Genomic DNA, 24043 nt, shown 5'->3' with positions numbered 1-24043 from the left:
AGAAATGTGGCTAGCGACAAAAAGAGCAGAATAAATGGTGAGGTGGAAACTCTGTATGCCATACGATGGTCATGGAGCACTGCATTTGTGCTTCTGTTGCAGTGTGGTTAAGGATACACATACACAAATTTACCCATTATAAATATGTCTTCATTTTTCTTCTTACGGGCATCCTTTGTGCATGCATTCCTAGAACGTGGACAAGACAGCATTGATGGATGCGTGCTTCAGAAAATGTAACCATATACGAACCCAACAACACATCTTTTCAAGACAAAAATGTTTTATGTCGGGGTCCATCACAGCTCCACTGACGCATTTACGTCTCGGATATGACACAATATATTACACTGCAAGAAAAAGAAAACGAGAAGGAAAGATTCTGTTGCGGGGTGTCGAACCAGACACCCCTTGATCCTCAGCCACTTGGCCCTGAAGCGTACGGTGTCGAATTCGTTAACGGCAAGCTATGTATATACACCATATACAGTTTGGCGCGGTCCTCATAGCTCTGCAACTTCAGCACCTTTGTGTAATCGGTAGTGAAAACTCGCGTAAAGCTCGCGTTGGACGCACCGTAAAGGTCGTCAGCTCTTGCGTTTCGATGAGTGCACGGCAAACTGTGCATGGTCTCTCCCGCGCGCGCGCTTATCTGACTCGTGTTTCTGGAAAGCGCGAAAATCACTTTGCCCACTGCTGCGGTCGCGTTTACGAAAGAAGCACACTGCTAACATACAATGAAGTAAGAATTGTGACAGTTCATGCTCGTCCCGGGTATACTTTTGTGTTTGTTTCGTGTTTTTTTCCTGTTAGAGCAGCGCCCTTTAAATGTTGAGCTGTGACAGTCATTAGTCCGCGCTAGTCCCGTGTATGCTCATTTTGTGCATGCTTTTTGCTTGAGGTGAGCGCTTCAAGTTTATAGCTGCTTGCCGTCTTTCGCAGGACTTTGCAATTCCTTGCTGTAGCATTCATACCTTCACCCTCGTGGTGAAACAATGAACAATACGTGCTCAACTACTTCTGCGAAGTCTCGTTTCACTTTTGTGTTATACCAATCACTAGAAAGAGGGATCAGCCACGTTTCTTCATTGCATGGTGGTGCCAGAGATGAAAATTGTAAATTTTAGGATGCACATTCTACACCATAATAACCTCAATAAGATTAAGAATCAGGTTCAAATTTTTTTTTTAGTCCTTAGTTGTCTGTTCTACCACCCATCACGACAACGCAACATGGCAACTGGCAGCAGTGGTATGTTGTATGGCACTACTGGACAAGCTCTTCCATGGTTGATTCACGACTGCATTTTCTTGTTGCATTATGCACCACCTCTAAGTCAGTAATCCACTGTTTTTCTCTTTCGTTATTATAAGTTTCAGACTAGAAAGAACGGAAGGTGGGTCAAGGTTTCGGAGCATGAAGGGTTGAGAGTCACCAGGAAGTTCACATTATTGACAATAATCAAGAGAGTTTTCACGGGCATGGCGATTCGGACAGCCTCCAGCCAAAATTACAGAAATGGCGAGAGAATAAGTAAATGTAGAAGTTCACCTCTTGACGTTGACCTCGGATGATTCACTGGGAGCCATCTGCCACAGGTCCTCTTGGTGGATGCCCTGTCGATAGGCCTTCCACATCAACTTGGTCATCCAGACAAGTGAGATGAACGAGAACAAGCCCGCCTTGCTGGTGGGCATCTCATGCTTGTCTCTGAAGCGACAGGAAGAAAACAAAACTTTTTTTTTAGAAAAAGAAGGGGGATTCGCACTGCAACAAATGGCTAATTATTCTAATGTATCATTAACTTCACTTCATCACTAACTTGCTCATTTTTCATTTATAATGCAGAACATGCAAAGGGAAAAAAAGAAATTAAGTCGGAGGAAGCAAAGCGAGGTGCACAATTCATTTCAGTCCCGAACACATAATACCAAAAGGACGATGTTATATTGAAAGTGATTGTAATGTAAATGTGAAGAAAGAAAAGTGGATAAAAATTGCAGCCCACATCTTTTCACGGGAGAACTTGAGTAAATGCTTCGCAGAGGGGTGGGGGTGCCGCATGAATGTTACATAAATGGGTATGGTTTGGAGATGCTTATTTGTTATTTTGTCTTTATTATTCTTATTTATTGAATGAAGGAGAAGCGTTGCTTTCAATGTCATACAAAAGCCACGTAAAAACTCCCTTGAATGAATAACGAATGCACAATCCAGTGCCTACATATACAGGGTGACCTGTGAATGATTGTGCAGCGCGAGCAGTCATTTTTTACTAACAGGCGCCGCCTGCGCTGGCCTTGCGAGGGGAGAGAGGGGGAGAGGTGCGACAGTCTTGCAGGTGTCTTCCTGGGCCGGCAAGAGACGTGAGCATGCGCAGTGGTGCGTGCAGACGCCGAAGCGCGACATCATGCAACTAAGAAATGCTCCGCATTTAGAAAGATAACTAGTCATGGGCAGGAACCAAACCTGCAACCTTCGAATAACGCGTCCCACGCTCTACCGACTGAGCTACCACAGCAGCTATCTCTCTATCCACATTAAGGGGTATATGCATGTGCATTAAACGTGAATTCATCAGTCAGCGTCTCCTGTTGCCATTGCGGTGAGTGTGGAACACTATTTTTTTTGCCTATTTTCCTTCATTCATAGTGAGGGTTTCGTTCTGACAGACTTGGTTCCTTCAGGTAGTATGCAAGGGATTATTGGTCAACTGCCAGCTCGTAATAAGATCATGCACTGTGCGACGCCAATAGACAACAGGCAAGGCTGACTGACGCTCCCACGTTAAATGCACATACATACCCCTTAAAGTGGACGAGGGGATAGCCGCCGTGGTAGCTCAGTTGGTAAAGCATAGGACACAATAGTCAAAGGTGGCAAGTTCGGTCCCTGCCCACGGCAAGATATTTCATTTGCTTTTTTTTTCTTCACACTACATTCCGATTGCATTTGATATAACATCTCTTATAGTTTCCTTGGCATAATTGTCTGTCAGTTGTCATTAATACTCTTTCTAACTAAAAACGAGCCCTTAAGTTCACCCTTTTTTCCTTCATTCAAAAGGACAATAAAAATAAAGCACATGAAAATGTAGGGGAAAATATTTTGCTTTAACTGATGTGTGGCAGTATTCTCGGTACCCAAGTTAACGAATGTCTATCGCAACTACCCCATTTATCTAAGAAATGAGAAAATCATAATGCAGTACGCCACCCTTCTGGACAGACAACCAACGTAAGCCATTCTAAAATGGCAGATTGTCCTGCACGCACATTAAAAAAATGAGCAGATAAAAGAAACAAGAGGGTTGCTTCGCACTACCAGCTATGATCTACGGTGCCTCCTACTGGTCTCTTGGAAATTTTCAGCACACGTGCCGGGTACCAAGTGTGCAGCATGCAAGGCTACCGCCTCTAAACTACAGGGCAAATTAGCAGATGCTGAAAAGCACGAATCTCAAGAGAGAGCATCGTGCAATAACGTAGCAGACTGTTTATACATCACATGTCTGAGAACAACAAACTCTTTTCACATTCCTGTTCTCAAACAGGGGCCACATTTATCCCCAATCAATTGTGCGGGTACCTTCAGTAGTGCATGATAAAACATTGCATCTCAGAAGAGCAACAGGCGTCCAGTCCATTGACACATCCAATGAATGAGAACGGCCAATTGTATTCCTTGCACTAGTTATCGGTAATTTATTTTTAGTCGGTTATGATACAACTTCTTTTATGCACAACTTTAATTTTCGTGATGACAGGCAACCTGCGTACTGTCTACCATAAATTGCAAGATCCTTAATAATGAGGCTTTTGTTCAACCAAATTAAAGTTTATTAGGCAACTGCTAAATTCAGATTAAGCGCAAGAAAGTGGGTGCACAATAACAAATTTTGCCATGAATCGTGCTTGATAAAATTAAGCACATAGATGAAATGCAAACTGTATGTGAGGCAGTACACTGCTCTTATTCGCCATGTTTTATCGTCTTTTCCTTCGGCGAGTGCAAAGCAGCACACACGAATATGTGGGTGCAAGTGTGCATGTATGCGTGTACACACACAGTTCAGAGCGTTCTATCTTGAGTACATTAAAAGAGACATTTAATGGCAATGTACGATGCTCACAATATAATAATCTGTAAGTACATCTGCGACACTTCCCCATCTCATTCATCACAGACAAATGTCATTCCAAGCTGATAGTGACTAACAGCTAGACCCATGTAACCTTTAATTAAAAGGTCACAATGGTTTGAAAACTAGTCAAAACGATATTGACATATCCAGACACCATTAATCCAGAGCATTCCTCTCATCCACAGAGTGAATGCGTACAAGTGAAAGAAACAACCTTCCAAGCATGTCGACGTTACTGTGTAATAAGGCAGAATCTCATGCATACGTTGTGCTTGTTCTGAACCTTCAATGCTTAATATTCTCGACACACACCAATGGCTAGTGCATATCTTCACAGGCGAAATGAACGTGTGGCATGTTAATTCGTATAGCACTGATATTTGAGGGAGGACTTCAAAGCAGCAAGGACTATTTTTAGGAAAGTGCAGAGACAGTTAATACTGTTATAAGCAAGTAGGCATGCGTGCTGCACTGCAATCGCTCTCAATAGTTGAATGATGTCTCAATGGCTCATTGCAGTGCTTTTTTTTTCCCCTCTTTCCGAGTCTCTTTCCCTGGCTGTGTTGTATTTTCAATGTGAAATGGTACAGCACTTGCGGGCTGAAACTGGACAATTGAGGGCTAAGTAATGCTCAACACTATTGTTCCCGCAGTCTTCAGTTCAGGTCAAGTTGATGCAATTTTGTATCAAACTTGTACTGTACAGAAAAAGAATCATATGCATGATTCTTTTTATAGAAATTTTCTTTTAAATCAGAGTTGGTCAATTCAAAACTTATACGGCAATGTCAGACAGAAAGTCAGCCAGTACTTTTAAATGCCCAAAGAGTTACGCAATGCAGTTTGAAGACCAACGCTGGTTTGCACAGTTCAGACAAATGGCCTCACAAAGCTCCTGTCCACACAGCAGTGAAGTGTGCAGCTGTTCCTAACAAATACGGGTGGGCAACACTGCCTCGCCTCACACAAACTCGACATCTCAATCACTGTCCATCAGACTTCCTGTCTCTAAGGGGCTTAAAGGCAAGTGTTTCCGAAATGTGAGAAACATAAAAGAAGGTTATCTGCTCAGAAATGCCACTGAACAGTGCTGAACGCTGAATAAAGCAGTACGGGAACATCACATAGTGGGAACCAAAATGATTGAATACATTTCTCAGTGGTTAGCTATTTGTGCTGTTGCCTTCCTACCTTTTTTCGGCCACATTTAAGCACTTCCTAATATTTTCTGAAGTGTTACAAAAGTTAATGTCTGAGTGTTTATATCAATACGTGATTTTTTTTTATTCATTCTCATTACTTTTGGTTTCTCCCTCTAGCAAGAGCATCTTTTCCCCCTACAAAATGAATAACTCACTTGGATTTAGGTCGCACAGGTATGAGAACCTTCAGGGCATCCTTGTACTTGGACAGGCCTTCGTTTACTTTGAATGTGTCCAAGTCCAGCGAATCACTGCAAAAAGGGGAAGCACAGGTCCTCTCAGAATTAGTCTGCAACTGATTAGCAGCATTTTTACAGTATGTGCCAAATTACAGGAATCCTACGCTTTTTGGGCAAACAGTATTGAAGCTAAAATTAAATGCGTCCTGCCACAGTGGCGGGTTGCTGAACACGGACGATGTCACTGGTTCGATGACCAGCTCCCTCAATTTTACTGTAAAACACACACACACAATACACTCACAAACACACACACACACAAGCTAATTAAAGAACATCAAGTGGTCAAAAGAAAAGTTATTCCGAAAGCACACCACTGCACCATTTGTAAATTTCCACGTTCAATACCACTCAACCAACTAAAGCGTTGCCACACAACCTGTTGAAACATTCTTCAACTCCTTTACTTGCATATAATGTTTTGCTTGATTATTATTATTATTATTATTATTATTATTATTATTATTATTATTATTATTATTATTATTATTATTATTATTATTATTCCTGTAATCTAGATACACAGGTGCCTCGGCAAAAGTTCAGTGATGCACAGTTCTAAGTCATGAGAACAAGTCATAGATAGTCATAGATGCATGGAAACGATCATCACTGTTCATAAAATAACCTTTCCAGGTGCAAAACAATTAACCCCTTGTGATCTCCAACAACTAACTTTACTTCTTGCATGTCTCTCTTGAAAGATGACAGTACCTGTAGGTGCAAAGATCTGTTTTTAACGAATAAGGATCCACATGCTCCTCTATACAAAATTTCAACTAAAGATCTTGTACGCATCGCTCGTTCTTATTCGGTAAGATTACAGCATGGCCCACAAGATGCGAAAGAATTGTCCGCTTTTTTGTGCCATCTTTTGTTACATTTTGCAAGTGAAACTGGCCTTCAGTAATAATGAGATAACTACCTTTCTTAATTAACCTTTTCACAACAAAAAAAAAAATACTGCTGGAGGATAATGACATTTTTGCCGCTGCCACCACAGTACAGTCATAGGCAAAGTCTTTGACATAGGAATGGGGCAAAGAACATTTTGAACGTGCTCTTTCAGACAAACATATGCCAAGTTTAACTTTTGGTGAACAGGCCTCTGAGAACTTTAATGAAAACGATTAAAATTTTGTGCAGCATTAAATGAGTAGCATTGTGAAGTCCTCGTTATGTGTGGATTTCGAGAACAAAAAGGTTTCTGTGTTTAATTAACACTGATTCATGTTTTCAAACATGCTATAAATTTGGCAAGCAAATTGTGTTGAAACATGCTACTGTGTCTTCAAGAGTCTGGCTTTTTCTTACGCGCAGGCAGCACTAAGTTCAGTGCAGTTGAGCATACTGATGGCGCAGAATTCTCGCAGAGGTGCCACTAGAAGGCATAATCATGCAGGCGAAGGTCGCTTCCTTATTTCAAGGCATTTTCCTTTGTTTTTGTTTCTTCTTTCCCTGTATTTGAATCAGTCTGACAAGTAATTGACTTGTGCTCGGAGAGCTTTGCAGGACCGTCCTACAGACGCCTTTACGCTTCATCGAATGCACATTCATCAGTGAGAGATTACCCGTGACCAACATAGGCCTGGTTTGCTAGCAGGAACACACCATTCACAGAGAATCACAAATTCACTTTTTTTCAAAAACCAAACCAAGATATAGCTATCTTATAGTTTTCCGAAACATGCATTAGCAGGCTTTTAATTAGATATTCTAGGCAAAGTGTGATGGGACAGATATGTGGTAGATGCCTCACAGATAATCAGATAAGCAACGGATAAAAAGCTAAACTGCTTCTTCAATTTAAAATCTCAAATACTGCTGCAAAACCTTATTTAGCTGGAACTACTAGAAATAGTCTCACCTTCACGTACATCAAGTTAAAATATATACAGGGCCCCCCAGCTATTTCTAGCCAGCTTTAGAATATGTCAATTTGTCCTATGATGGTGTGATCAAATGCATGCTGCTGATAACTTCATTGAGTAGGATTAGCTTTCGAAGCAATGAAGCCGGACAAACATTTACAATGATAAAGCTCAAGATTAGTTTGAAATACATCCAACTGGGCAGTTTCCAAGTTCCTATTTGTTAAGCACTAGCGTTTTTCTTCTTATTGAAGATGCGTGCGAAATACAAAAAATACCACAGGACATGCTCACTAGTGCATTGAGATCGCAGCGCTGGCTAACAGTCTGTAAACAAACGATAGGCTATCTTCGCAGCGACTTGTGACAGCAGTAAGCAGATGCAGGGGGTTATCGCTTGAGCAGGGGTTATCACACAGCCACCACCAGCAATGCAACCCTGTCGCCTTTTAAAGCGGCAGTACATCCATCAAGACGCTATGAAACACAGAACATCGGGAAGCACTACAATCGCGACATGCATATAGGCACGCAAGCAGGCGTGTCATGTTTGTTTTTTACTTAGAGGGCATCTGTAGTAAGCAGAAGAGCACTGATACTTGGCATGTCGAGTTAAAAGGTGGGGGGGGGGGGGGGGGAGGAGGGGAAAGTAAAACCATATCTCTTACCAGAGTTTGAATTTCATATCTGCATCTGTATATATGCACGTAAACATCCAATCGCAGGTCCAAACATACATAAAGTATGACATAACAAAAATGAAATTTATAGCTTTCTCATTGAAATTTTCGCCCAACTTTGTTGCTTAGAAGTTAATTAATCCTGCTAATTAATTATGCATTAAATGACAGGAAGTATGACTTACTCCATGATAAAGTCAGCAACATGCACTTGGTGGCTTCATAACAAATAAGTCTGCATTTTTTTTTTTTTCGACTTTGGCTAGAGTTAGCTGGGTAACCCTCTATGGTAAGCACACACTTTTTACCATATTATATCACTGAAGATACGACGATTTCGTCTATTCAGGCACACTTGGCTACAACTGACCCTTTTCCCAAAATAAATCGTTATGTTAAAATGATATTTTAGTTACTGGCCTTTATCAGCTTCTTTCAGTAGTAAAAGAAGCCTGTTTTTAAGCAGGTAACAAAATTTCAATGCTAAAAATATTTGGATTATTTTTGCCATAGAATAGTTCTGGAATATGTCAGATCATTAGCCAAGTGTCCTGAAATGGTATATCATGCACTGCAAGGCCCAACTAATTACAAAAAATAATGACAAATTCCATACCGTATCTCGATAACCAGTATTTAAGAATTGGTGTAAATTCTGTGATTTCTAATTAGTAAGTTTTTACTCCCTAGTTTAAATTATGTGATATAAAGATTTGCTGTAAAGCAAACAATAATAAATGAATTAGTTAATAAACATTGCAATTTCAAATGCATATTTATTGGAATCTGCATCCTCAGGTTCATCTATATGGAGAGCTGAAATAAGACTGTCTGCCACAATTTAGTGCTGAGAGCTTTTGAAAAAGAAAGAAAAACACAAGAATGGGGAAAAATCGGTAGCGTAGCGGCGACGTAAGAGAGGAGCACACAGGTGCACAGTTCCAGGTGCGCAATGGCATGTGAAAACAGCCCCATGTAGAGTTTAACAAGTGACTATTGTCTCACTATTTCTAAAAATACGCTATCAAGTAGTAATTTTAAAAAGCCAAGCTACGAATGCCTTCTACCTGGAAATCAACTTCGTGCTTAACATTTGCATTACTACACACTGTTACAACATGGCACCTGTAGAAAGAGGTCAGGTGCAAATAAGCTGGACATATGGAGCATCATGTGCTCAAGTCCATTTATTCATGCCTGCAGAAGAGTGGACAACAAGGCTGCCATTGTTGAGCCTTGCGTGCCTTTGTGATGCGTGTTTGTGTTTTAGGAAAGCCACGAGTTTTTTTTTTTCTTTTTTTTTTGCGCCTGCCCTCAAAGTGATCTCTTCTGTGAATTACATTACATATGTCTCTTGTATATGTGATATAAAAGACATATGTAATAATGCCAGTTGGTTTCGTTAGGCTGTGCCTTCCAAAAGCAATGAGCTCTTGATAAATCTCCTTTTTTTGTTCAAGAAAGAAAGTGAAAGCACTAAACTGCAAAAAAGTTGAACAAATATGACATTGGTAGCTAACAGGAAGCATAAAATCAGTGACATCGAAGCATAAAATAAGTGCTTCAAAGGGACACTAAAGTCAAATAACAATTTATGTCAGAATAAAAGCTCAATGTATGACAACATTTAAAACTGCAATATTATCAATAAAAGTGCTCCACATACCGAGATAATAAGGCAAATGCACAAGAACACAAGCGCTGCAGTAGGTCATTTTCAAAATGATTCCGATGACATCAGACGGACCATCTACAATTAATCACTAGTAATCGATCTAACTTCACTAAATAAAGAACCTTCCATGCACCAAGAGAAGCACTAAAATGCTGCTTGTTCGTTTCTGTTTGATTCATGGAAAAAACAACTGTCAGGCGTTACTATGGGGAATGGCACGAGTAATTCAAAAATTCAATTTTTGCGTGGTTATACGGGACACGTGGTGCCATATAGGAGGGTGCAGTTGAAACAAAAAACGTCAACAATCTCGAAACCAGTGGCGGGAAATTGATCAATGGCCGTTGTTGTTGCTGTGGCTCCCACTGTTTTCGGTCTGCTGCTACTAGCACAGTAAAGCTGGGCAACGTTGTGCATGGCAACAGTGACGCGAGTCAGTCCGGTCGGTCTGCATCTTGAGGCAGGTAATCTGAAGTATGCTAACCCGATGCGGACCACTAAAACATGATTGTATTTCAAAAAAGGCCCTTCCTTGGTACAAAAATAACACAACGAGGTTTCTGGACCGCTATTTCAATAATAAACCTTGTTTTAATGGTCGCCTTTAGTGTCCTTTTAAGTGTCTAGGAACAGAAGTGTCTATGTTTCTGTACATATATAGGTGCCCCGACGATTTGAGTTTCTGGGTAATTGCAGAATAATTTCAATTATTTTAAACTGGACCTTTTTTTCTTTCTTTCGATTTCGAAGCAGACAAGAGGGAGAGTCGATTCCATCAGATAGGATCATGTCGGCAGCTTTCACACCTCCCTAAGCATGGAGCAAGTTGTTAGCTTGAATAACACTGACTGAATGTATGAGCAACGCTTTGGGACTCATTGGAACACGGGTTAAACAAATGGGGACACACCTCCAAGCGAGAAAACTTCCATGATACTTTCTTTTTTTTAGAGTGCTACGATCGAAAGCATCCGTATTTCCAGCTAGAAATCTTAACAAAATCGCAACTTATAACTTCCAATATTCTTAATGCAGATCAACACACCGTCAAATGAATCGACAGCAAAGAATTCATTGATTCACTTCCCTTGGTGCCTAGGTCTCTCTCTCTATACTATTTAAACAGATGTGATTACGTATCTAATCAGTCCCAGAGAAAACATGCCTCACTGATGCAATTAAATTAATTTGTATCAGAAAAATTGGAAACTCATTCGAAAAAAAAAAAAAACAATCAAGTACTTCAACTTCACACGTACTGAAGAGAACTGTCTAGTGCAAGGTGAAAGCATATATAGATGCCTTGTAGGTGTACATCTTCATAGGTGAAAAAACAGGGACTAGGAGATCATAGTTCCAACTGTAGCACAAAGCTATTGAGTGAGCACACTGGAGTTTCTTGGTGAAAGCCAATAAGTCAAAGGACTGATTTGTCATGTTCGGCAACAACGCAAAAGCCCTCAAAACCCCAGTTTCTGCAATACTGATGTGCTCGGCTATCGTGTGACAACAAAGGAACAGATTACTGCCAGAGCCTGTCCCAAATTACCCACACTTTCCGCACCATAATTTGCCTTTGGCATGAAGCTGGCTGGTGGATAATTTTACAGCACAGCTTTCGTGGCCAAGGCTTGCAATGTGCTACAGATAAATAATTATCACGAATCCACATGCGGCGGCAATATAAACCAGTGGCTCAACGATTGCCCAAGCATTCTGTACAGGTGGTTAATAAGAGAAGTTGACATGTACCCAATAGCTTTGCTGTGTGTGACTCAGCCTGGCACAACTTGGACCGAGCTGCACTATTTTTTTTTTTTTTTGAGACACAAGATCATTAATCTTCTCATCACATTCACTGTCAATACAAATGCAGAATTATAGTTTGAGGTTTTATTTGTAGAGACCATATTAGTATCTGTATGTCCCAAATCCACAATATCATGAGAGACGCCATAGTAAGGGGCTCCAGAAATTTTGCTTATCTGGTGTTCCTTCACATGCACTGACATGGCACAAAACACAGACCTATACCATTTCGCCTCGGGCGAAATGCAAACCTTGTGGCTGGAATCAAACCCGAAACATGAGTGTAAGCATCAGAGCCGTGCCATATAACTACTGCTCCACGGCAGCGGACATGTAACTACCATGACATAAGACACACCATAGCCAAGGCCTCCGGAATCACTTCCACCCCCACGGATTTTATTAATTTAACGTGGACCGAAATCGATGGGTGTATTCGCACTTCCCTTCGAATGAAATGTGGTTGCGGTTGAAAATAACCTAAGCAGTGCAATGCTTCAGCGAATATGCCACATCATTGGGTCAGCTAAATAAAAGAGTAGGATATCCTTTATGCATGCATTTAAAGCTGATGTCAAAGACAATGAGTTCGCAAAAGTATATCCACTTGCATTCGCGATACTCATATAGCTGTCATTCATTGTGAACTGATGTAAAATTCATTTACTACTGGACTATCAACACGTCATCACGCGCACTTTTCAGGTGAAATTTGTTCACCATTCAGACTGTGCAAGCAATACATATCTCCCACCTGTCAAGATGAAACAGATTCAGCTTACAAGAGCAGACCCTCGATTCAAACACAAATATATGCTTCAATACAAAATATGAAGACGATATCGTATCCGTCTGGATCATATTCCAACCGAGTTGCAGAATCATCTATAAAATGTCCTAAACCCTCGAAAAATACACATCAAAACCATTCCGGAGATCGTCGAAAAGACATGTAAAGACCTCTCTTTCTTTCTTAATAAGGGGAAGGCATGGTAATATCATGTTTGCTTTTTCTGCTAATTTTCTTTAACGCATGCATTTAGGTGGACTGGTCGGCAGTGACTATATGCTTTTAAAATACAGGCAAGCACGCAAAAAAACTATAGAAATACTGCTATAACTAGCGATTGTCCTATGTTTTTTTTTTTTTCTGGGTAGTCATTATGCGTGTTCGCTAGTAGTATGGAAGCACTTAGTCTTTCCTTTGTTAAGTGGCTGACACGTTAGAGACGAAAGACCCATTGTGAACCAAAATAAGCGAAACGCAAGCGCGAAGACCTCCTGCGCGGAAGTTTGATGCATGAGAAAAGCGGTTTCCTTGAACGCGACACGATCTAGCAACAGCTCTCTGCGGCTCGATACGGTACGTGTCGTCAAGGAAATGACGCGCGCGCAGTCTCACATACGCAAATCGGCGACACAATGCCTGTTGCATTGTGTTTCCGTATCGACGAGCTAGACTACGGTTACGTGCTGGCTTCACCGGCAGGCACGCAGAAAACGAGCCGAAGGGGGGGCCCCGTTGACAGCTGCTGCGCGAAAGCAACAAGAGGTCGCCGGCGCGCGCCGTTACGCGACTAAAATGTGCAGACAGTTCGCGCGACGCATCACTAAATTCAATTCGGCGCGCGAGCTGGCAACAAAAGCCACAAGGACCCGAACAAATTTTTTTTTATTTTTTTTTTCTTTCAAGGATGCGGCGGAAGTGTCTCCACGGCCTCGGTCGTAAGTGAAAGCCTACCCACTGGAGATCTCGCGATAGCGGGAAAAAAAAAACCGATAAACGATCGAAGTTGTGAAAAATAAAACGTGAATCTACTCGACGTGTTGAAACACGAACGCCCGCGAGATTTCACAACATAGAGAGAGAGAGAGAGTCGCATGAAAGCCAGCGCAGCTACAGCACAGAACGAAACAAGATACGCGCGGGGAGGTTTGATCTCGTTCGCCGTTCCCTCGTCGTTCTATTCATTCGACGGTCAGGCGAACAATGTGCGCAATGCGTGAACGGCGGCTTTGCCAGCGCAAGCGTTGCGAAAGCGAAACTGAGAATCGCAGGTGCGCGTACTTACGCGTTAACCATGTTGCACGCTCTGCCGTCAGCTGCATCTTCGTCGGCTTGCGCGTAGTCCTCGGCGGTGCCGTACGGTAGGAACAGGGAGCCCGTAGACATCCACTTATGCATGTCCGTGGTTGCTCTGTTGGGCTTCGGTGCCGCCATGCCGTGTGCGGGGTTCCTTTCGCGAAAGAAATCACGCGATCCTTCCTCTGCCAGATGACTCAGACGCGTCTCCTACAGCTGCTCGACGCTACGGGTCGAAGTCCAGTTTCGGATGTCATCATTGAATGAGACGAGACGGGTAGAGAGTCGCCGCAGCGGCCTTTTGAGATGGTCGGCTGTGTGTGCGCTCGCCTTAGATTTTAAGCGAGAAAAGAGGCATCGTACCGTCAAGGTCGAACAGCCGGCTAGCCGTTAACGCGGAAGAGAAGTGGTGAAGCTCGCGCCGACCTCGAGCAGAACAAACGCGCGAGCTAGAGTGGATTGCCTCGACTGTTGGATTGCGACTGCCCTTTTGCTGCCAGGATTATGATTGAATAACTCTGTTTTGCTGCAACAGAACGTGACTACGACACTAAATACTCAAGAGAACTTACAATTTTTAAGACATAAAAGCGCAGATTTTAATACTTTTGTGTTTTGTGAAAACTTTATACGACATGTTTCACTTTTACAACAAAAATATCTCCGTAATTGATCTTGTCTTAATATACCTAGTCAAGCCAAGTGCAATCTGCAATCACAAGTTTACAATGGCGGCGTTTATATAAATGTCCAGCTCATTCCAGTACTGGCGACCCACTGGTTGGCATTCAACGTAGATAACCGTTTAAAGAAAATGCAGAGCCCCGTTTGTCAATAAGTTATGTGATGCCAATCAGAGGCGCTACACCGCTCTGTGAAAAGTGCTAAAGGCGATGTCGGACAGCAGCTCTGATGAAAACGATGAGCGTCTGCGTGAAGCGGCGGTTACTGTGAACGATATTTTTGCGAAAAAGCAGGGACAGAAAAAGTCGCAGGAAAGGTATGGCCATTACGGTCTAAATGTGGGCATCTCCCGTGCTGCATGAAAACATACCTAAACTTTTTTGACTTTTTTTTTTTTCTTTCAGCGTGCTAGAAAGTACCGGCTCATCCGGGGATGCCGGCACAACGATAACAGACCTGTCGGTCGAATGCAGACAGTTTCTCGCCAAGAGCCTGTCTAATACCTTGGACAAGTAAGTGCCAGTTAGCTGGTGACGCATGTCAACGAAGAAAACTCTAAGCGTATTTAGAGAACCAGTTAACGCCTAATGAGTCTACTCCTATGACGAATATATACAAAAGAATAATGAAAGCGAAAGTGCTGCGCCGGTAGATCTTTGTAACGTCACCGGTTTAGAGTTGCGCCGAACAAGATCCCGAGTTACGCCGAACAAAATGTTGAAAACATGCTGCGTTAGGTCTTTCGTTCACTTCACAAGGAGGGGCAGGACTTCCGTGCCAACATGAATACTACAGCGTCCATGCGAACCAGACCAAAATTTGTGACGTCGCGGCAAGCTGGTGCGGATTCGGAAACATTGGGGCGGTGACACTGCCGTGGGTGACACTACCTTCCTCGTTTATTGTATTTCTTTTTCTCCATCCCTCGGACTCTAACGCATTAGGAAAGTACAATCTGCAGGGATTGCAGAAGCAGTGGGGGAGGCGGGCTCTCGTCCTATATTTTCAATCTATGGCGCGTGTCAGTTTTATGCTGGACAGATCAAATATCTACACCAATGTGCTAGATAGACCTATACACCTGCACCCTTGCAAGTTGCACGGCCTCCAAACCATGGCACTGTGTGTGTGCATGTGTTCGTGTGTGTCAATTGTTAACATGCTGTGTGTTCTTTACACTCAATGGCACAATCCTGAAATTGAAGCTCAAAGACGGACCTTCATTATTTATATTCATGGATCATTGAAGTTTCGATTCAAAACAATCCAAGTTACGTACTGCATGAAGGCCGTACTTTCATTTTGCTCAGCCATTATAATCTTGTGTTTCACTGCTCTGGCTTAACATGTGCAGGTTCTGCACTAGCTATGAACTTGGCATCACAGAAAGAGGCTAAGATCAAGCATATTTTTCATAAAATCTTAATGCTTCACGTCTAACTTCCCGCATGAAAGAAAACAAAAGCTTAAACTATTCTACTGAATTTCAGCTGGCCTTTATGGATCGTTAAACAGCAAACCGTCAATTTTAATAGCACAATTACAATACGAGTCATGAAGGAAGAGATCTTTGTGGTTTGTTATGATTATTGAAAAGCCAGCAGCATGTGGCTGCTATTTGAAATAAAAAAGTCAGCCCTAATGTTTCACTGTTTGTATTGAACTGTTGTCAACCAAATTTTGGCTTTATATATATTCATCGCGCAGTAGCAAATGCTCTCTTCAATTTACACGGACGAGACGAGAACCTCGCTGAGGTGAATTGCCTGTGCATAAGCAGGCTTCCCAAGTGCAAAACTATTGTATTCTTCATTTAATGCAGTAAATAGTGCTTGAAATCATTGAGCTGTCCTTTAATGATCATAGCTACCTCAACTGTTGGACCTATTGTATATTCAGAAGACAGCTTCTAAATTTCAACGGCACATTTGGTAACAATTTGCTGGTGCTGGTCCAATATTGCCTAGTCCTACGTATATTGCACTAGTTCCCTAAAGCTGCCAGACACAAAATTACGATATCAAAGCATTTAGACGGCTTTACATGTAACACACAACTAACTTCAGCGCTCATCCTCTCTGTTGCTGTTGTCTAGTTTGCACTGCTATTAACAAAATGTACTCAACAAAGGTTCACGGTTGTTTATCTCAAGATGCTCTTATCTGCAGAAAAGTATGAATTTTTATGCAGTACTTTATCCCGTTTCTTTACAGGAAAATCAAGCTAGTCGATAAGCCTCTTGAAATACCAGACAAGGAAAACAGTACAGGCAAGTGGCGTTTCATTCTTTCTCCATTCACCCCTTTCCCCCCACATTTACCGCTTTTCTCAAACGCATCTGACGACTCATTTTTTCATTATGCAGGCATCAAGCTCTTTACCGACTCTACCGTGCATTTGGTTGAGATCGAAGAACCCCAAGTACAGCGACCTCGCAAGAAGCACAAGAAGTCTAAAGAAAAGTAAGGCATACTGCAGCTACCATTTCAGTTTCTTTGCTTTCAAAGGGACCGACAACTGGCCAGACAATGGGACCAGATCCTAGTAATGAAAAGACCATAAATTTATAGATTCCAGCATTTTTTTCGCATCGTGAGCAGGATTTATATTTCTACATTGTACTTAAGAGTAACAAAAACTGTCATGTGGCACAGCCTAGCGGAAGAGAATTGAAGCTGGATTACGAAATATGGAGTCAGTCACTTTTCTGAAAGTAGTCACGTAGCCTGATGGCTGTCACACACATCAGTCCTCAAAATTAGAGTATCTATATTATTATCGAGCCCCGCTCAACCCTGCGCTGCTTACGACATAAACTGAGTTGCACAGTGAAAAGCGGTGCTGCCGTCGTGGCCGCCAGCAAACCAAGGCTAGCCGCGGTGCATGCGCGTGGAGTGCACGCAAGCGCAGTGAAATACCACACGCACACAATTCACTCTCACGCTCACTGTTAGCAGCAGGTGAGTATACAACTTCGTATTTGCTGTAGACAGAAAAATTCTTATTACAAATGTTTCGCGGCAGTTTTCACTTTGCCATTCTATGATTAGATTAACTGACCAGTAAGCTTTGCATTCCACCAAAAAAAAGAATGCCACCATAAAAATTGGTTGTCGCTCCCTTTAAGGTTGTAATGCTATATAGATTGCAGCAACTTACAAAGACATACAGCCACTTCCAAAACGTACTCATCAGAAACTGCACAAAAACAACAAAATGAAAAGTATCACATCTGCACGACTACAAGACAATTTCTTCCAGTTATGGATCTCGAGCGATGGCTCGCGTACACGAATTCTTGTATCTAATAAATTAGCCATATCTGCTTGCTGGCTTTTAAAGAAAAAAAAATCAAAATTATTAAGCACACAAATGTGCGTGTACCTACATCAAAAAAATATATTCAGCCGACCAATCAACGAACACAGGAAACGGAAAAGACAGGAAGGCGGCCAGGCTACCAACTGTTCACGAATGCGAGGCTCAAGTATATACACTCGTGCGATCACATGATCATGAAACAATCTCTTTCCGAAAAATGCAAAATACAGTAAACTAACAAACAATAACTGTATGTACCAAATGTTCGCTTTATCATTCACTCAAAATTATAGAAAAGATTGCGGGAAATCGTTTTCCTTTTTTATAACAGTTGGCAGTCTGGCCGCTTTCCTGTCTTCTCACTGTCCTCTGTTCGTTCATTTTTTGGCTGGATATGTTTCCTTGATGCAATGTACCCACATGCCTTCATCAAGTTCAATGCCTTGTGCTTCAGCTTCACATAAAAGAATGCACCAAAATCATTCTGGTCACAGTGATCCATTCATCTACAGTTCACTGTGCATAAGCTTGCACACAGCAGCACATCACTGTATTGCTCGTTAACTAGTGTTGCCTTTATTTACCGATATGGTCCTAGCACGTATGAAAGCTGGTAGGCAGCTGGAACAGTATCCGGCAATGCTTCATTAAGCCTGCCTGCGTTTACTTAGTGCGAAACCTAGTGCGTTGACAAAGAGTACTGTCGTCCTGTGTGCTTTCAAAAGGCACATGTTCTTGCAACCTGAAATGTGGGTACAGCATAGCACGTAAACCAGTGAACAATTGTGAAATGCTTTCCATTTGTGCAGGATAACCGATGACATGCTCGCAGCCATTGCCGTGACACCCGAATGGGTGCTCCAACAATCCGGCATCCAGGGTGCAAAGGAATAGCCATATGACATCTATACGACACATGGAAGCTTCGAATATACTGCATCCAAGCTCTGTAAGGAACTGTAAATACATCTTTTGAATACACAAACCTGTTACATTTGTAAATAAACAAGCACCTCAATTATGCTTCCTTTTTCACCATCTTACTGCATCAGTTCTAAAAGAAAGGACAATTGCGCGTCGATGCAGTACCATTCCGATGCTTTTTAGCGACCAAGAGCGGCCAGCGACGCTTTCCGAACATGGTAGGGAAGCGTTGCCTACTGAAAGTTAAGGCTCCTGTGAAAACGAGAGCCAAATATTATAACACCGCACGTGGCAGGAAATTGAAAATTTCATTTCAAAGACTGCTAGAAGTCTCGCACTCTTCTTTCAATAAATCACGCTGTTGAATGGACCGACTAGCCAGAAGTGGAGGAATTTGAGTATCTTCATGCCGCACAGTTGCATCACTATTGCACCTGTGACCACAATGGAAGTGAACAGGTGCGTATCAAAACAAGAAAAGTGTTGAGGGTTGCGGCGTGCGCTAGCATAGCTCCCCATGTGTAGTTTTGAGAGCACTCGCGAAACTAATTTTGACGATAACATACTTAAATCACATTGGAAAGTGCTGTAGTTGAGCTCTCATTTGATGAATGCAAGAAACGTATGTGGCAATTGATATGTGACGAAACCAACTTTCTATTATTGTTGTATAGATGAAGGGCCCCTTTTAACCTAATTTTACCCTTCACCTCTGGGAACAAGCAGAAAGTTGCTTGCTAGAAATACAAAACCAGTGCCGACAAAACGTATCAAATTATGTGCTGCGCTTTTTTACATATTCTATCAAGTTTCCGATCGCATTGGTTCCTCCACCTGTCTGAAGCCTCTTTATCGTAATCATAAGTGCCTTCTTGATATCTTGATTGATTGATATGTGGGGTTTAACGTCCCAAAACCACAATATCCTTCTTGATATCTTGGTATTCACCTTAAAAAATGTGTCATCACAAATCCTTACTTTCGTCCTTCCTATGTCGCTGTAGTTGCAAACTATGAAATGCCGTTGATGCCACACTCTTCCAGCACCTATCTGAAAGGTCTGAAGTGAACGCTGTTGCGTTGACAAGAAACGGCCCATCGCGCTACGCCCATCATTGAAGCTAGCTTTCATACGACAAACACCCAACTTATCACCTTAATGTCCAACAAGTTTATAAAATTGTTTATAAATATACAGACCTATGGGTGGAGTAAAATTAAAGATGAAAAAAGTTCAGCTGCTTGCACATACCTTATAGTTGCCAGCATCGATTCAATGTAAACAGTACCCTGTGCAAAATATCACTGTGTATGAGTAAGCAGATCCAATAACCATGCTCGGAATTACTAATGAGCCCACCTACAGTCCTTCCAATCACTAAATGACTGGCAGCCTATTTTGAAATGAACTGCAAAAGAGTGCCGACTTGGTCTGGTTGGTACACAACTAAATTGTGTAGGAGGACGTGGGACGAGATGAAAGAAATTAATTGAAAGCACAATTTTAATGCTGTTCCTTTTTGGTCAGACATAGTCATCTCTTGTGGCATTAATTACTTAAAGGGCGCACAACAGTTTTTGAGCATAGTCTGAAAACACTGCGGATCGGTAGATAGAGGCTCCCAACAAGACGCGAGCCGAATATTATAGCGCAGCATGCGGCCTGGAATTTACAATAAATTATCAGTCAGCTAAAAATTGCTTTCTCTTCTCTCTACAATTGACGTAAGGCACTCAAAAATCACTCGTAGAAAGCCCATCTATCTGCCATTGGCTGGTCTGAAAATGGCGCACTCAGTCCTTACAGAGATCACCACGAGAGGCCGCGACTTGTCCACGCGTGATCACACTGAAAAAGTCGTGCATTCGAAGAAAAAAAAAGTGCTCAAGGTCGTGAGGCACGCACGACATATCTTCTTTGCCCCTACTATCCCTCCCTGCCTAGCTTCCAGCGCTTTCGTTGGGACGAGAGAAGAGGCGAGCATTTGCCGCATGCGACAAATCTTTGTAACTCCACTCGTACTGGACGGATTCTTAAAATTTTTTGCGGCATTGAATTCGTGAGGCAATAAGCTCTTGCAGTGAATCCATTCCATGGTTACTTGAAAAAGTGTTTCAGGGTCCCTCTAATGAGATTGAAAACAACCCCGAACATGAGATCACTCCATTGATGGAAAGATAGTCTATTCCATTGACTAAAACATTATTAGCTCTTCATTGAAAGTCCTGAAAAATGACCTGTGGCACCTCTGGTGGCAAAACCATGAACAATACAATTTATTGGGCTATGTGACCGTTGATTGGCCGACGATTTATTAGTAGTGAAATAATGTTTGCTTATTTATATTGAAAGGTCTTACTCCACAAAAATTTACATATTACATATGTGCAAAATGTACATATGGACCTGCGTTAGTACTATGCATTAAAGCGGCACTGCCATTGTCTACTTCAACTTTTGAGCCTGCTCACGCTATCTAACAAGCATTTTCCAGGTCAAAAAGACTTTGGAGCAACACTGTTTTACCACCTACACTTTGTGCTCGGAGCGGCCATGCATATGCAAAGTGACAATTTCGGTGACTTGGCTTGGCTAGTGTATTGAGAGAGTAACGATGCTAGTCACTATAACGACGCCACAGGAAGCCACCCATGGCAAAGCCACACACACCTCGGTATAAATACAGGAGAGGTGTACAATGCCACATCACCTCATTTTCAAAAATGGTTGGAAAGCTTAAAACGAAGGTGGTTAAGCATATTGCTACGTGCCAGTGCATGGAGCTGAAGAAGACAAAGGAAATAGACTGGCGCGAGCTAACCTGTGTGGCTGGCGCTGCTCGCCTAACCGGCTGAAAATACATCGGCGACTACCCCTCCGAGTTAGTTTCCTTCCCGTAACAATACTTCCAGCGGTTGCAGCAGAAGCAGAATGCGGGCTTTTACAAATCTGGAGAAGGGCTGGCGGCATTGCTATCAATTCTCAACATTGCTGGAAAAGTACATCTGTGGTTAGTGCCTTTCAGATCTAAAAATACTGCTTGTAAAATATCAACACGCTACAAAAAAAATAGGTTCAGAAAAATCGGTTCATCCCTTTAACTTGGGGTTGTAAAAGCCCATTTTCTTTCACTGAACAATATATCTGATTTCAACATCGAGCTGTGTAAAACAAGCTTACTTCGTTTGATTTTTATAAAGCAAGTACTTACTGTTTCAGACACCTTGACCGAATATTTCTACATTCACCGTTATAGGCTAACATCTCGCAGGCCTGGTATTGAGAAGCTATGAAATTACGCATCCAGATGTGGCAGAGGCCTGCATCATGCAACAGTGCATTCCAAAGGACATTATTAAAATTTTTACATCCATCAATTGAGTCGCAGTGCCCGCAAACAAAGCAAGAGAGCAAAGAAACGAAGCAGTCCTGTAGGTTGTCTGAAATTTTTAGTTTTTTTATTACCCAATTTACACGATGCCATAGTATGCAGAGATATAAAGTCTTAGTACATGCATCCTAGCACACAAAAGGGGGGGAATTGTGGAAAAGTGGTCGAGGGGGGAGAGAAGAGGCTTGGCAGAGAGGCGCAAAATTGACTACGTCAGGGGTAAACCACACTCTTCGGACACAATCGTACGAGCCCCCTCTCTTGGGAAAAAAAATAAAAATGCTGCGGCCACATTTTCCCAGCTGCACCGAGATAGCGAGGTGCTAAAGAACAACTGGGGGAGTGGGTAGGAGAGGCCCGTGAGGAGCCATGGGCATGTGTGTGTCCACAGCAAGGACTTAGTGCTTCCACAAATGCTGCACAAACACTGAGACAAGAAACATATTTAAAAAGAAATCATGTGCACAGCACGAAAAAGCAGCTAAACAAAAGCTGTTCTTACACAACAAACATCACATGTCAAAAAATTGTTCTCTGGAGAAATACTTGGCCATCCTTGGGTGTGCAGTATATAAAATGAGCGCAACTATTCTCGCATAGGCGGTGTCTTTTATTTCCGCCTTGGAGTCGAAAGGCGCAGTTTTGCGAAGGCAGTGCCTTGGGCTGCTGCAACGCCAATGCAACATACCTGCCATGATTAAAAAAAATATTTGAACAGAGCAAAGGAAAAAAACTAAAAAGCTCGGTTGGTAGCGACTGTCGCAAAAGAATGTCTTCTTGAGAAAAAGAGAAAAAATCCGGAATGCTTTATGCAAGAGGCCCAAAAAAAGGCAGCTTTTACTTGTGCACCACAAGAGAATTGCTCACCCAAAAGGCAGGTGAAAGCAAAGCGAAAGACTGAAACAGTAAAAGAAAAACACCCATTAACAAGCACTGCAGGCATTCAACAAATTGGGGGAATTTTTCGTTTGCTGCGAAGGTATACTTTCTTGGCGCCCAAAATGGCACCATGACTACAGTTTTTCATCAGCTAATGGTCTTTAGACAAAAAAGGGGGGGAAAGACACTCACATACACAAGACACTCGCACACAGCGTCTGACTGTTCTCCCAAACATTCTCATTCAATATGGGAGAGTATGGGGAACACGAATGTGCAACGCTAATCACGTCTGAAAAAAAAAATTGAATGGCGCAAAACTGCTAGTAGATCCTGGTTTCCGGCACATGCAACAGATAAAGTGTGACTAAAAGGCACCACCTAAACAGAAAAGTCCGATCCGCGAAAATGCGAATGTGGAACATTACATTACCGAACAGTGCAGCGATGCGTTGTTCACGTAAAGAGAACAGAAGAATAAAGTGCTCGGACTAATACGGCATACTTGGCAATGTCGACCGGCAAAAGCAGGGACGAGAGAGAGTGCGGCGCGTATGCGAGCCGTAACCACTGCAGCACCTAGGCAAACCAAGCGGCTAACGACTACGCCCCTCACACTCCTCCCCCGATGCTGTGGGGATTGCCCTCCCAATGCCTCGGCTATGCCAAATTCCAGCACATTGAAAGAAGGCCAACAATGCCTATGCTATTGCTTGCTATTTTTTTTTTCTTTTTGCCTCCCTCGGTTTCGCAGAAGGACTGCCCTTTTTAAAGTACAAGGCATGTCGAGTACATTGTGGAATGTCTGCTTGTCGAAACACAAGACGAAAAAAAAAAAAAAAAGAAACTTGAGTACTGCAAGAAAGTTGCACAGCTGACCAACAGACACTGTAACAAACACACACTGCAGACACTAAAACAGGCTTTTTTTTCCTCGCCTTCCCTTCCTTTTTAGGCAAAACTAGTTTGGAAAGCAGTGCAGTCGAAACACAAAGGTCCCGCTTTACAAACACGTCTCGGCATAACCATTCCGAACTAAGGAACTCTGCAGAGATTCTCATTCACATCACCCACAAAAAAAAAAAAAAAAACTAAAAATACGGCGGTGAAGAGTCCCAAAAACGGCTGTGCCAGACGTA

The 24043-nt window shown here is 42.2% G+C and overlaps 2 protein-coding genes across 3 annotated transcripts in view; one reads left to right on the top strand and one right to left on the bottom strand.

Annotated features, from left to right (window-relative positions):
- The window catches only part of LOC119176009 (ATP-binding cassette sub-family C member 5), a 59120-nt gene extending 45039 nt beyond the window's left edge, over positions 1-14081 (bottom strand). For both annotated transcript variants that reach the window (XM_037427112.2, XM_037427121.2), the window contains exons 1-3: positions 13694-14081; positions 5503-5598; positions 1553-1711 (exon numbers count right to left, since the gene is read on the bottom strand). In XM_037427112.2, the coding sequence (XP_037283009.1) occupies positions 1553-1711; positions 5503-5598; positions 13694-13842 (404 nt within the window). In that variant the 5' untranslated portion in view covers positions 13843-14081. The remainder of the gene's footprint in view (positions 1-1552; positions 1712-5502; positions 5599-13693) is intronic.
- A 355-nt stretch (positions 14082-14436) lies between these two features.
- On the top strand, positions 14437-18727 carry LOC119176023 (uncharacterized). The gene is made up of 5 exons (XM_037427133.2): positions 14437-14704; positions 14793-14900; positions 16602-16657; positions 16754-16850; positions 18519-18727. The coding sequence occupies exons 1-5, from the start codon at positions 14598-14600 to the stop codon at positions 18601-18603; spliced, it is 453 nt and encodes a 150-aa protein (XP_037283030.1). The 5' UTR covers positions 14437-14597; the 3' UTR covers positions 18604-18727.
- The last annotated feature ends 5316 nt before the right edge of the window (positions 18728-24043 follow it).

Source organism: Rhipicephalus microplus, chromosome 3, assembly GCF_043290135.1.
Source record: "Rhipicephalus microplus isolate Deutch F79 chromosome 3, USDA_Rmic, whole genome shotgun sequence".
NCBI classification, from domain to species: domain Eukaryota; kingdom Metazoa; phylum Arthropoda; class Arachnida; order Ixodida; family Ixodidae; genus Rhipicephalus; species Rhipicephalus microplus.
The sequence above is the reverse complement of the archived record's forward strand: the minus strand, read 5'-3'. Positions and strand labels throughout refer to the sequence as shown.